Source organism: Argiope bruennichi, chromosome X2 (genome assembly GCF_947563725.1).
Source record: "Argiope bruennichi chromosome X2, qqArgBrue1.1, whole genome shotgun sequence".
Lineage (NCBI taxonomy): Eukaryota > Metazoa > Arthropoda > Arachnida > Araneae > Araneidae > Argiope > Argiope bruennichi.
Window position 1 is genome coordinate 63629531 of NC_079163.1, and position 13072 is coordinate 63642602.

Here is a 13072-nt window from a genome sequence, read left to right on the forward strand (position 1 = left end):
GAATATTCTATTCTTGTTTTTTTAAATCATTACAGTAACCGTGCTATCGATTACAGAATAATTTTTTATAGATTTAATACAATGAAAAAGGGATCAAATTCTTGATGTTTTTTTTTTTTTTTTAATAAAGCATCTCAATTCTTGTAAAAATGTATCTCAATGAATATCTTCAATACAGATTAAAGTTAAAAAATTCAAAATCAATAATTTAAATTTTATATTATCGACTGCTGAATCTAATTTTTTTAAAAATGTTAAAAATATTCCCTTGGAATAGAATTTTCCATTCACCAATTCCGTATATTTCCATTTTTAAAATTAAAATCTAAAAGTCCCCTTCTTTGTTTTAATGGAAATATTTTCTATCATCTGCCTCTTTTAAAATACCCCTTTATTTAAACTGCAATTCCCGGAATTTAACTGATTTATTTTTATTGGTAGAATCCTCCCTCAATTATATATCATGATATTAGAAATTTTTATAGAATCATCCTTGGGTTGTATATCATATGAAGCATTGTTAAGTAATTACTTTTTACAACAATCAGTTATTAGTTATTAAAAATAATAACATCCATGCCAGTTAAAAAAAAAGGCATAAACACGGTTTTTTCTTTTTTGTTTTTTTTTATGTTTTTCTTCTGTAATAAGCAAAACACACTGTTGACATTCTAAGCAAGTATATATATTTCAGATACAAATATTTATAAATCCGAATTGCAAATAAACATTTATTTAAAATAACTAAATTGAAAGCATCATAATTATCCAGATTAATTAACCTGCATATGAGAGATAAATAGTGCAGCAATTATAAAACAAATTATAAACAAAAATATAAGTTTGCAACATTATTCGAAATTATACTTTAAACGTAATGCTTAATAAATCGAAATATACATGCATATAAAGTATAATAATTTAAAGATGTAATAATTTTTTCCCTCTGGGTGTTGTAATGAGTTTAAAATAATATATATTTCAGAATTAAATTCTAACTATTCTAATTCATCACTGAACAACAAACTAATTTCAGCAATTAGTTTGTTGTTCAGTGATGTGTTATAACTTGTTTTAATATTCATTTTGTAGTGAGTTAAGGAATGTGAAATTATTATAATTTAAATTAATATTTGATCAAAATGATATAAATTTAGTTAAATCTTATTTTTTAGAAAGTCATTCAACCTAACAAATTTTTAAGATTTAAATATAAAGCCTGAATCAATATGCACAGTAGCTACAAAAATGAAATACATTTTCATTTTGATTATGCACAGAAATTTAATTCAAACAGTAACTTTTTTATTCATTGTTTTTCTCTTATTTTCCAATTTATTGCTTTATAGTTTATAATTAATTTTATCGGTGAATCAGCCCTCACCAAAACCGGTAAAATCATATCAGTTTAAAAATATTTTATAATTTTTTATTTATTATATATATATATATATATATATATATATATATATATATATATTTAAATTTTTATATGGCTTTATTGCATTTTCAATCTGAACACTCCCTACGATAAAGATTGAAGGTGATATAAGGACTACAGTTTAGAAAAAGTGGAGGATGGGAAACTTCGCTGCTATTTATCCTGGGCTCCATTCTACGTAGGTACGCCACTGAAAATAGGCAGATGTTTCACAAGATGAAAATAAAAAAGTAAGGAAAATGAAGAAATACAATAAATAAAAATTTTCGTTAAAAAAAAAATTGTACGTTTTTTTTTTTTTTTTTTTTTTTTTTTTTTTTTTTACCTGACGGGGAGCAGGGACAGTTTTCGCTTAGAAAGTAGAAATGTCTGAAATGAGGAAAGAGGAACTTGCCAATTTCTCTTATGCTTCTTGACAACTTCAAGAAACATAACTTCTTAAAAAAATATGAAATGCTTCTATTGTAGCGCCACATACTACTGTTTCACAAACTCAAAATATAATATAGGAAATTCGAATTAAAGATCCCCTCAACACAAAAAAGACGAATTATTTCAGTTTGTCGGTGTGCATTTATACATGATACTACTACAACCAAAATATTCAAAAGAATGAAATTATGAGGTCTTTACACTGAAATTGTGAATATGCATCACATTTCGGAGGAAGTCTGTTTCTGTCTATCTGTATTTCCGCGCGCATATTTTTTGTAATTTGATAATTATACCATCATTAGAGATAAAAAAAAAAGTTATTGACTTTTCTAAATCAGAAAAGTCGCTTCCATTTTTAAGCATTTTTAATGCCAATAAATAATAACTATCCTTACATGTATATTTATTTTAAGTGACAACTTACAATTTTCAATTGCAACTGTCAAATTTTTTTAAACAAGAGTAAGAGGAAACAAAAATAATCGTGAAAATTATTTAAGAATTCTTAATTAAAAATTAATTCCCTAATTAAAATTTCTGCATTAAAAGTAATTTTCATCACATGAAAAATTTAATGATAGTCGTTTATTAATTATTAGGCTATCCGAAATTAATTTTAAAGGACTTAATTTTTGCTCTGTAGAAATCGAGATCACCGTGCGATGAGCAGGGGCCGCCAATAGCGTGATTGCTCTGTTAGATCTGATGGTTCCAACTGTTCCTCTTGCTAGCATGAAATTTCTTTCCTGTATTCAGGAAATTCACAAAATTTTTAAGTATTTAAGTGTTTTAAGCTATAGCTACGTGGCGCGCACAGGTGAGAAGAGCTTTCATAAAAATTCTTTTCATTTATGCGTCCCTGGTATGAACACATCATAAAGAGGAGACTATTTTCTGTTTATCCAGAAATAGCATTCTACAATACAATAAGATTGGGACCATATTCTCCAAAGAGTTGACATCAGTTAACAGGATGATTTTCGGTAAATCTTCACCTGAAGAGAGAACTTTGCAATTTACTATCCATCCAAGATAAGGGAAATCGATTATTTTGGCGGAAGCAGATTCTTTATATTGAGAGAAATTATGGTGGACAGCCACATACCTCTTTATGTTTATTATTTAGCTTTATTTGAATGTGTTGTAGCTTTATTTGAAATTAGTGGATGGCCACATACTTCTTTATGTTTATTATTTAGCTTTATTTAAATGTGTTGTAGCTTTATTTGAAATTATGATGGATGGCCACATACCTCTTTACGTTTTTGAAGCGGATTACATAGTGGAACTGAAAAAGTTCACACAGAGTTCTTGGACATTATACAAGCCTTAATTCGGAGAACTGTGGGACAACTCATTTCTACAAAAGAAACGCGAAACCACAAGGAAATAAACTTGAAGATGATTATATGGGGGAAAGGGCTGATAGCCAGATCAAGAGATAACAATTCTATTCAATACGTCTGGGAAGTTCTAAAAAGAGCCTTGCATTGAGAAAAGCATTGTTCAAAGACCTCATTTTCTGTCTAAAGTCTCATTACAAAACCAGACATGACACAGGCTTGGAATAAAAAAGCTGAACACAAACACAGGGGGATGATTTTCATTGTTTGAACATTCAAATAAATCAATTTATACAAAAAGTACTTGAGATATTAAAAATATCTTTTATTTAAAAGAAACTGGATAAAAATATTACTTAGAAAACTTTCTTAAAATAAAAATCGTGATAAAAATAATGAAACAAAAAAATAAACGAAAGAAATTTCACTAAGAAAATATAGTCATAAAAACTTTACCTACACATTATTTTTAATACTTTTTTTTCAGTTAACAGTTCAAGTTTTCTTTTTGCTTCAATCTGCTTATTTTACTCCATTATCAAAATTTTTACTGCTTTCTTTCTTTGATGAGGGGAGAGGGCCTTCATTCTTTTTTTTCTCTGTTGCTATTTCTTTCATTTTTTATCGTCTTAAACTTACGCATAAGGTACTAATGTCAATAGCAACATACAAAAACATTTTTTTTTTCTAAAATACTCATTGGTAGACTGCTCACCATTTTGTATTTAAAACCTAAATTGAAGAATATGTTTCAGTATGCACTTTTACCAACCTTATCTATCAGATCTGACATTATTATGAAGGTACCTTCAACTTGAAGAATAGGAAAACAACTAATTATATAGCCTTTACCATTTTACTGAGACCGGTGAATTTTTTTTCATAGTGAATAATTTAAACCAACAAATGTCTATGGGAATAAGTTTACTTGAATCATTAACAGAAGATGGCAGTTTTAAATCAGCTTAATGCTGGAGAATTTCAGTGCAAAGGCCTCTTTAACCTCAGTGTCTGGCTAAACACATCTGTTATACAGACATGACACAAGATAGGAACAAATGCATTTTCATAATTGAATGAAAGGAAACAATGCAACCTTTATTCATGCCACCGAGTGCTAAATTTGGACCCCAAAATACTGCTACCCCCCCCCCCTCATTTTTTTCCTTCATCACTTGGACTCTAAATAACGTTCAGCAGATTACGCATTGTTCTATGAATTCAAAACTTCCACATGACAGCCGTAAACAAAAATAGTACCTAATGCGCAGATTTTGCTAGCTTACGCAAACCCTACCCCCAACACATTAACAAAAATTTTAATGCAAATTTGCTTCGATCCCAAGAAAGATACGATTCGCTTCTGAAACCCTGAAATCTACATTTGCCGGGGAAAAAGTGTCTTGTATTAAAGACTTTTTAAAACAGAACATAGTGGGCATATTCATTATTAGACACACGACTTTGAGAATATCAAGCTGTTGAATAATTAATTGAATAATTGGTTGTTTGTACCAAATTTCATTGCAATAAACCGATTATTATTCAAATCATCATATGCTTTCGTGTTTGTAACTTAACTTTTGGGAACCAGCACATATGGATACAGTAAATATTAATTACCTAAGCATTCAGGTCCAGGCCTGTATATATGGTCATCTCCAATCCACCCCAAATTCGAGACAAGTTCTCGAATCCGGTTAAAGTTCATCACACTCATAGTCATGGTAAAAAAATCTGCAAGACAAAATTGAAATCAATTAATACAAAATACATTTAATGCTGCTAATTAAAATTTTACACTAAGAATCACTAAAATGAAACAAATACTGAATTGGCAATTTTTCTAAACAAAGATAAAAGTAACTTACAGCGGCAAAAACATTTCGAAACAAAATCCAACGTCATATATAACAGAATATTTCAAAAGAGCCAAAAAATTCGATATTTGATTTCTTTTTTAATAAGAATTCGAAGAATTTAGAATCAAGGTGAATACTATCTTTCCATCAAAATAAACTACGTTTTACTGTGTGTGTGTGTGTGTGTGTGTGTGTGTGTGTGTGTGTGTGTGTGTGTGTGTGTGTGTGTGTGTGTGTGTGTGTGTGTGTGTGTGTGTGTGTGTGTGTGTGTGTGTGATATCTCTTAACCTAATTTACATTCTAATTAATTTCCTAATTTTTATCTTAATTTAGTTCATATTAATCATATAGTTCATATTAATCATATAGTTCATATTAATCATATAGTTCATATTAATAATTAAGTTCATATAATTATTTATAATTATATCATACTTCATTCCAAAATATTCTCTTATTTTCTGATGTAATTCCATTTTTTTTACACGCGCTTTATAAAAATGCTTACTTAGCATTTTATCACGTTCCGGGGTTAAATTCCTTAATGCGTAGCACATTCTTCTAAAAATACCTAAATTTCCTTATCCTAAATCGACATGTGTCAAAGAAATTCCTACCCAAATCTCATTGTAAAAACAATCGAAGGGAAAATTTCGATCTCTTTTGCCCTTCTGCCGCAATGTAGACTGACGTATTTCTTGCACATAAATTATGCCTCCCAAGATGGAATAAATCAAAGTTAAAATACCCAAAGTTTCTCCCCTCAGGGGGCACCTCGAAAAGAGGATGAGATGCTTTCGGTATAATGGTTGGATCTCGCCACCCTAGAGGATACATAAATAGGTGGGGGATCTGGCTCCTCCCATCGATGAAGGGACGTACTTCCTTCGGGAAGGGCTGCACCGTGACCAGTGATGCCCTTGGGACTTAACCACAGTTCCCGCCAATATTGTTGCTGCTGCGGCGGTAAGGTTATTGTCGGATATTGAATACCGATATGTTAATTACAACATAAAACATTTTAAAAGATGGAAGAAAATTAATATTCTGTCTTTCACATGCCCGCCAGCAGACAGAAATCCACTTCAAATGCACAACTTTGCAGTGCATAATTTAAAAAAAAAAACATTAATTTATCTAGCTTCCGAATAGATAATTATTAGGTGAATTAACCTATAAAAAAATTGAAGAATGGGATTTTATTTAAAACCCGGTATTTTAGCATTTTGTTTCCAGATGTCCAATTCTCTTTTGGAAGATTTCATCTTAATGTTTTCTTTGATCAGGCCATAAAAATATTTAATTTAACAACAGAATAATATTTCAACTAATATGCTTTCCAACAAAATGCTGACTTTCCAATATCTGAAGAACAATTAACGAAGCGCTCAAACGACTATTGATTAAAATATATTAAAATATTTTTTTTTCTTCCTCCGTAAATTTTATTTCGTTTATTTTTCAGTTTCTCGTAAATTGCATTTTTTTTTTTTTTTTTCATTTCTTTTCTCAATAATCATTTAAAAAATACGAAACTCGAAACAAAAGGCTTAAAGAATAATACAGAGTGGAATATATGATGATCATCAACTTTCTTTTCGTAGAGATTATTTTTCAGAGGAAACAATGATCCATTGTACGATAGAAATCTTCACAGCATTAAACATTTCTTTTCTATTATTCAAACATTTGTAGAAATTTAAACTTAAAACGCAATTTCGGAAAGTTTTAACAGTGTCAATCTTAAAGTGTAACTTAGCTTACAATTATAATTTTACATCGATTTCCCATGGTTTTGTTCCGCGTATTCTAAATCAGGAAACTACATCATGTACTGTATAACACGGTATTTCATTTTAACATGAGAATGTTCCAATGCATCCATTAATGATATAACCACTTAAGGTTTCCGACTAGGTTTGGAGACGAATTTAAAAAATGATATATAAACATTTTTTAATGAACCAGAAAGCTAAATCATACTTGATAGGTCATTATTAGAAGAAAAAATACATTCATTGCCTTTAGTTTTTGAAAAAAAAACTGTTTATTTAATGACAGAGCAAGTTAAAAAATAATGGAAATATTTAATTTTTATTTCACCTATATTTAACACAAACTACATAAAATGCAATAGACCACAAGATAAAAATTATTTTAATAAATACAAATTTTATGAGCATTTGAAGTATCTGTTTATGATTTCTGTCAAAATTTGTCAATGATTTGAACGCAAAGTGTCCGTAAAACATGTCTAAATGAAGCTATCTTAAAATCCGCGGTCTATCACATTCCCAAAGGTTTTGAATACATGCATACCAAATTTCATAAAATTTTATCGAATTGATTTTGAGATATCATGTTTTCCGTGAATCAATCACAGTGAAATATTCATTCTTCAGAAAATGCGTTTAGATATTGTACTTGTAAATTAGTTCATCCAAATGCGCTGGAAACAAATTTAGTTCTCATGCTTTGTTAATAGAAATGCCAAAAATAAGCAAACTACGGCTGAGTACGCAGAAAGCTAATATAAACATATCAAATATTATTTGAGAATTTTACGGTAAAAGTAAACTAAATTTCTCATTTTCGGTTAAAAATACACCACTGTTTCTGATTTCATTTTTATTTGTTGTGTATTACTGAAACTACTTTTTCTATAGTTCTATCTTACATAAATTGAAAACAAAGTATGATTTAGAATCTACGGAATTTTGGACTTTATTTTCAGAACATAAAAAAAAAAAATCAAATTTTTCTTTGAAAAGCATTTTTACAACCTAGTCGGACACATTAAATGAAAAAGAAGAAAAATCAAAGCCTTTGTTGTTGGATTTGGAGATATTTTATGTATATAAGATATCTAAAAACAAATTCTATGAAAAGGGTTACATAAATGCACTTTGCAAAGTAAAATTGTAATATGATTGGTCAACACTAATTAATTTTTAAAAAATTTATTTTTAAAAAGTGATACATGAATTGTGACAATAGAAAGAAACAGAATTGAAAATTTGAATTTGAAATTTACACCGGAATAAATCGCAAATAAAACATCTAAATGAAACAATTATTTTTAATGCTAAAGTAACGAAATAAATGCAATGAATGAAAAGAAATGGCAAATATGTAATAATTTATTTGGTAAATATAAGATGACAAAACTGATTAAGAACTGATATAGTCAATTAAATTCTGCTAAAATCTACAACCCTATTCCGTCTCAACTCTGGTCGCATCAGGCAGATACAAGCTCTTACGGCTTCCAATTTAAGAATATGGTTTGGAAGTCAGAATCCATCAAGAATTCCCCATCAACTGGCGATAATGTTTTAAGTGAAGATCAATGATATTTCGGTGACACAGAAGGTATTTTCCTGTACTAACATAATGTTAAATTATGTTAGTACTTTTAGTACTAACATAATTTATTGTTAGTTGTAGATTCTATTACAATTCATTTTACTCTTAAAGATAGATTATTTTTTGTCAAAAAATGATCCAATAATCGTTCTAATATATCCATATAAGATGCGACTCCAATTGTCTGTAATTTTTGTGTTTATCAAATTTTGAATGAATGCTGAAGATATCTTCTTCAAATTTAGTACTCGAGCACCATAATATCACTGAATTAAAATTTATCTTTATTACAACACTCTTATCTCTCTCTTTAGAACCTTTCATTTTACTTATATAATATGTTTACATCTCCACAAAATAGAAGTAACTGAGACTATATCGCCAACATAAATGAACAAAAAAAAAAAAAAAAAGTCTTCAGAATCACTAAAAAAATATTTATTACAAATAAAAAAACTAAGTTTCTTGTAACCTTACAGATTGATCTTGGCAACTCTAAAACTAATTACATAAAATCAATAAACTAATTTTTGACAGATGCTACAAGTTTATCATCTAATGTTTCTAGGAGACATTGAATATATGCTAGTAATGCATTTTTAAGATCCCTAATGTATACTAAACAAAACAAGAGTTTTTCCGTGGAACAAAAAGATGATGATCCCAGTTAAATCCACACTTACAAGAGTAGCTGACATCCATTTATTTTATCGATATCAAACGATTTCTCATATTTCGAGACAAAATAGACAGCCATACTGAAAGACACCTCTAATTTTAAAAATATTTTTTGAAAACAGATTCATGACAATCAAATGTTGATTGTCATGGTCCAATCGAAACTAGCTGTTGTGCTTTAAAAACGAAAGGACGGAAGGCGAAAATTCTTCGATATTCTGACATTGCTACAGAGCATAAATTTGTAATACCTATATTGTTCTCACATTCAATTTTTGAGATATGCAGGTATAGTTAAGATTGCCACCTTTAGTAAAATGAAAAGCACACCAAGAAAATGCTGATGAAAATTCCGAGACATTAACTAAAGCCTATGTAATTCATACATAATTTTCGGTTTCGAAATTAAAATTTATATATATCAAAAATGCTTGATTAGAATCTGAGGCCTTTGTGACAATGCAATATAGATATATTTCTTAGTTTCTGCAAAGTTCTAAGATCAGTGATATCAAAAAAATTTATGCTCACTATAACCCAATCGAATTGAACTTAGACATGGAAAGTATGCACGATACCAATTTTACTGGTTTAAGTTAATAAGTTGGCTGTGTGATAAAGGCTTCTAAATTTGCAATCGGATATATTATTAGATAAGAGGGAACAGAAACAACAATTTTTCGCTTTTAAATAAAAAGCTTTTAATTCGAGAGGGAAAGTTTAAAAAGATGTAGGCATTAAAAAGACCTATAATAGTCTAATTATGTTCTAGTTAGAACAGCTCGATTAAATCAGAAATAAATTTTTTAAAATGTGTAAATTTGAAAAATATTTTAATTACAGTGAAATTTTTGGGATTCCACTTAAGTACGTGTTACATAGAAGGAAATAACTGGTGCAAATTTTAGATCGACATCAGGATAATGTTTCGAAAAGTTTGACTTTGTTGAAAAATACAGGATTGTCGAAAAACGCTTACAAGTCTCTTTTACAAATCAGAATTCGCCGTTGGAAATTAATCCTACTTTAAAAGTGTTGTTCTTCGGATTCAAAAGTAGTCTATTTTCAAAAAATGATAAAAATTAAATCAGAAAAAAGATCAGTCGTGGCTGGTTTTCGAAAAAATATTAAGTACCTTTAACTAGCGTAACGGTCATCGGAAAGTTTGTTTCAAATTCAATGAGAAGCAGGATGCAAATAAAGTGGCAACATGTTTTTATGGAGAGCCCCTCGATTCCCGTCGAGGGATTAAAGTAGAAAAGCCAAAAGCAGAAGCTGCAGGGCAAGTTAATTAAGAAAGGAGATTAGACACTAGGAAACCTCGGGGTCCTGAAGCCCGTCACACATGTCGAAAACAACCCCCCCCCTACACCATGAGTAGCTGCTCTTTCTATAAATTGTCTATCATAAATTCACAGCAATGTTTAAGTCGGACATGACATTAGTTCAAGGCATTAATCATTTTTTTTTCTCATACAAGACAATTGATTCCATTTGGGCGATAATTAAACATTTCAATAAATATTACATTCATATATATTTTAACAAATATTTAAAAAACGTATATTTCAACATAAATATTAACTAAGAATTACTAAAATTTGGGAGATTTTCTTTAGATTAAATAAACTTAAAGATGCCGAGATAATTCAGATGATGTAAATCAATACAATTTCGCACATTTCATTCTTAAAGATTTAGCAGTTTTATTCCTGATAAGTACTATCGAAGACACAAAAGAACAAAACAAATAAGAGTCGCTTTCAAAACTCTGAAGATAACTTTATAATAAATATGTTACTAGACAAGTGCATATGTTACGGGGGGGGGGGGATCTGCTGTTTTTTCGATATTTGACATTTTACTTCTGCTATTCATACTTCCTGTTTCTGCAATTTTTATTCTACTACTGTTTATATTGATATCTTTTTAAAATCTACTCGAAGATGATGTTAATAATTCTGGTCCCTATTCCGTTCAAAATTTAAATTACTGACTCATACGCATTACTATGCAAGGAAATAATTTCAAATGTTCATTTCAAGTGTTTCCAAGACTAGTTCGAAACTTCAAATACTTGAACTTCATCAAATTTTGCTTTCCACCGGTATATTAATATTCTTAATTTGCATATGACTGTATTTATCAAAACGATTTTTAAAAAAAGATTTTTCTTTCTATATTTTAATATTTGCAAAGTTTTTCGCGAATTTTCGAAGCGACAGAACTGAATCTGGATTTGAGTAAACATATTTACAGTTTTAAAAATTAATCGTAAGATGTATTTTTGAAAAAATTTAGCAAACAGATATTAAAGAAAACAGCCAGTTTAAATATTCTTTTCTTTGAAGCTGCAAATACACGAGGCTCTCTGTTACTTTCAGATCTCCTTACTATCTGGCTTAGTTAAAAAAAAATTATCCATAATAAAATCAATAATCTTCTCAACTAAAACGTTTCAAGCTGGCGTCCGCTACAATCATCCTACATGTCTTCCGAATAAAGCAATTTAAACTGCATAATTTAGATTCTTTCATCTCAAACTTTCTTTTTCTCACTAATGTAATCATTTATTATTGAGCAGTAAAATCAAAGTCATTTTTATAAGAATTAAATCTACGTTCGACTTTAAAGCCAAGATTATTTTAAAATTTAATGTTTTACAGTATACATGATTTTATATTTCCTGCAAATGTCTTTCTTAAAATGTGTGCAGCATTTTTCTTCTTGGACTTCACTCTTCTATAATACATTTCAAAAAATCAGCACAGTGCATAATTATGTACTGGCTTATCTAACCTAGTAAAAAAACATGAATAAGTTCCTTTATGGTATAATATGGTTATTATTTTTTTAAAGAATATTTAGAGAATTTCAGTCCACCTTGCCTGCCGTTTTCCCACATTACGCCGGATAATTAAAAGTTCATTTTTCAGACTGTGTATCAAATATTTATGTCTCTCGCGCAATCAATTATTATTCGTTCACACTGCAAAGAGATACTATAGTTTGATTCCTAAGCATAGAATCTATAATGATTATTAAAAAACAAAATGTACAAATTAAATTCTTCCAGTATATTTGTTGCATAAATCTTCCTTTCATTATCAATCAATTCTCAACTCACTTTCAATATTTTGAAATTCTCACTACAATACACGTGATCTCTGCACAGATTTAAGCAAAAAACTCACACATCGGCACATGAATTTAGATAACAAAATGAAATACCTCACTTGCTTTTAATACTTCATTTTAGTTTTGTTGTTTTTAAATTACAGTCGCTCCAAGCCAAACTCGGACACCATAGAAAAAAATCTTGTTTTGCAAAAATAACTTTAATTAAAGGAATTCAAAAACAGTAAAGATGGTTTTCTAATAGTGAATTTATTGCTCTATTAAAAACAAACCAAACAACGCTAATTCATAAATTATAATAACAAATTTAGAGATAAAAATAAAATTGCGGAAGAAAGAGAGCGCAAGCCAAACTCGGACATCTGATTATAAAGCGCCAAATAATTGCAACCCTGAGTGAAAATTGTAGACAACTTCATGAAAAACATTGTAGTTGTTCAGCGGAATTCTCGATTGGACGTTTTTTCATTTATTGCAGAGAAAAACTTAATTTATGAAAATGTCAAGGCAAAGGGGCCAAACGAGCATAGAGTTAAGGAAATTGATTATTAAGCATACTGAAGATGAAAAGTCTGTGCGAGAAATATCGGAGATTGTCAAAAGAAGTCATTCCACGGTTCATGACATCATAAAACTCTATAAAACCAATAATCAGGTAGAAAAGAAGCCTAAAAAAGCCCATAACAAGATTTTCACCGAAGCAGATGAGTGATATTTAGTGAGAAAAGTGAAAGTAAATCCCTTCTTTAGCGCTCCAAAGCTAGCTATTATTGCTGAAAATGAATTAGGGAAAAAAGCTAGTCCATCAA

At 29.3% G+C, this 13072-nt stretch overlaps 1 protein-coding gene across 2 annotated transcripts in view; it reads right to left on the reverse strand.

The window, feature by feature from the left end:
• Nucleotides 1-13072, reverse strand: part of LOC129960787 (protein timeless-like) — a 145410-nt gene that overhangs the window by 117229 nt on the left and 15109 nt on the right. For both annotated transcript variants that reach the window (XM_056074431.1, XM_056074430.1), the window contains exon 2: nt 4843-4956. In XM_056074431.1, the coding sequence (XP_055930406.1) occupies nt 4843-4945 (103 nt within the window). In that variant the 5' untranslated portion in view covers nt 4946-4956. The remainder of the gene's footprint in view (nt 1-4842; nt 4957-13072) is intronic.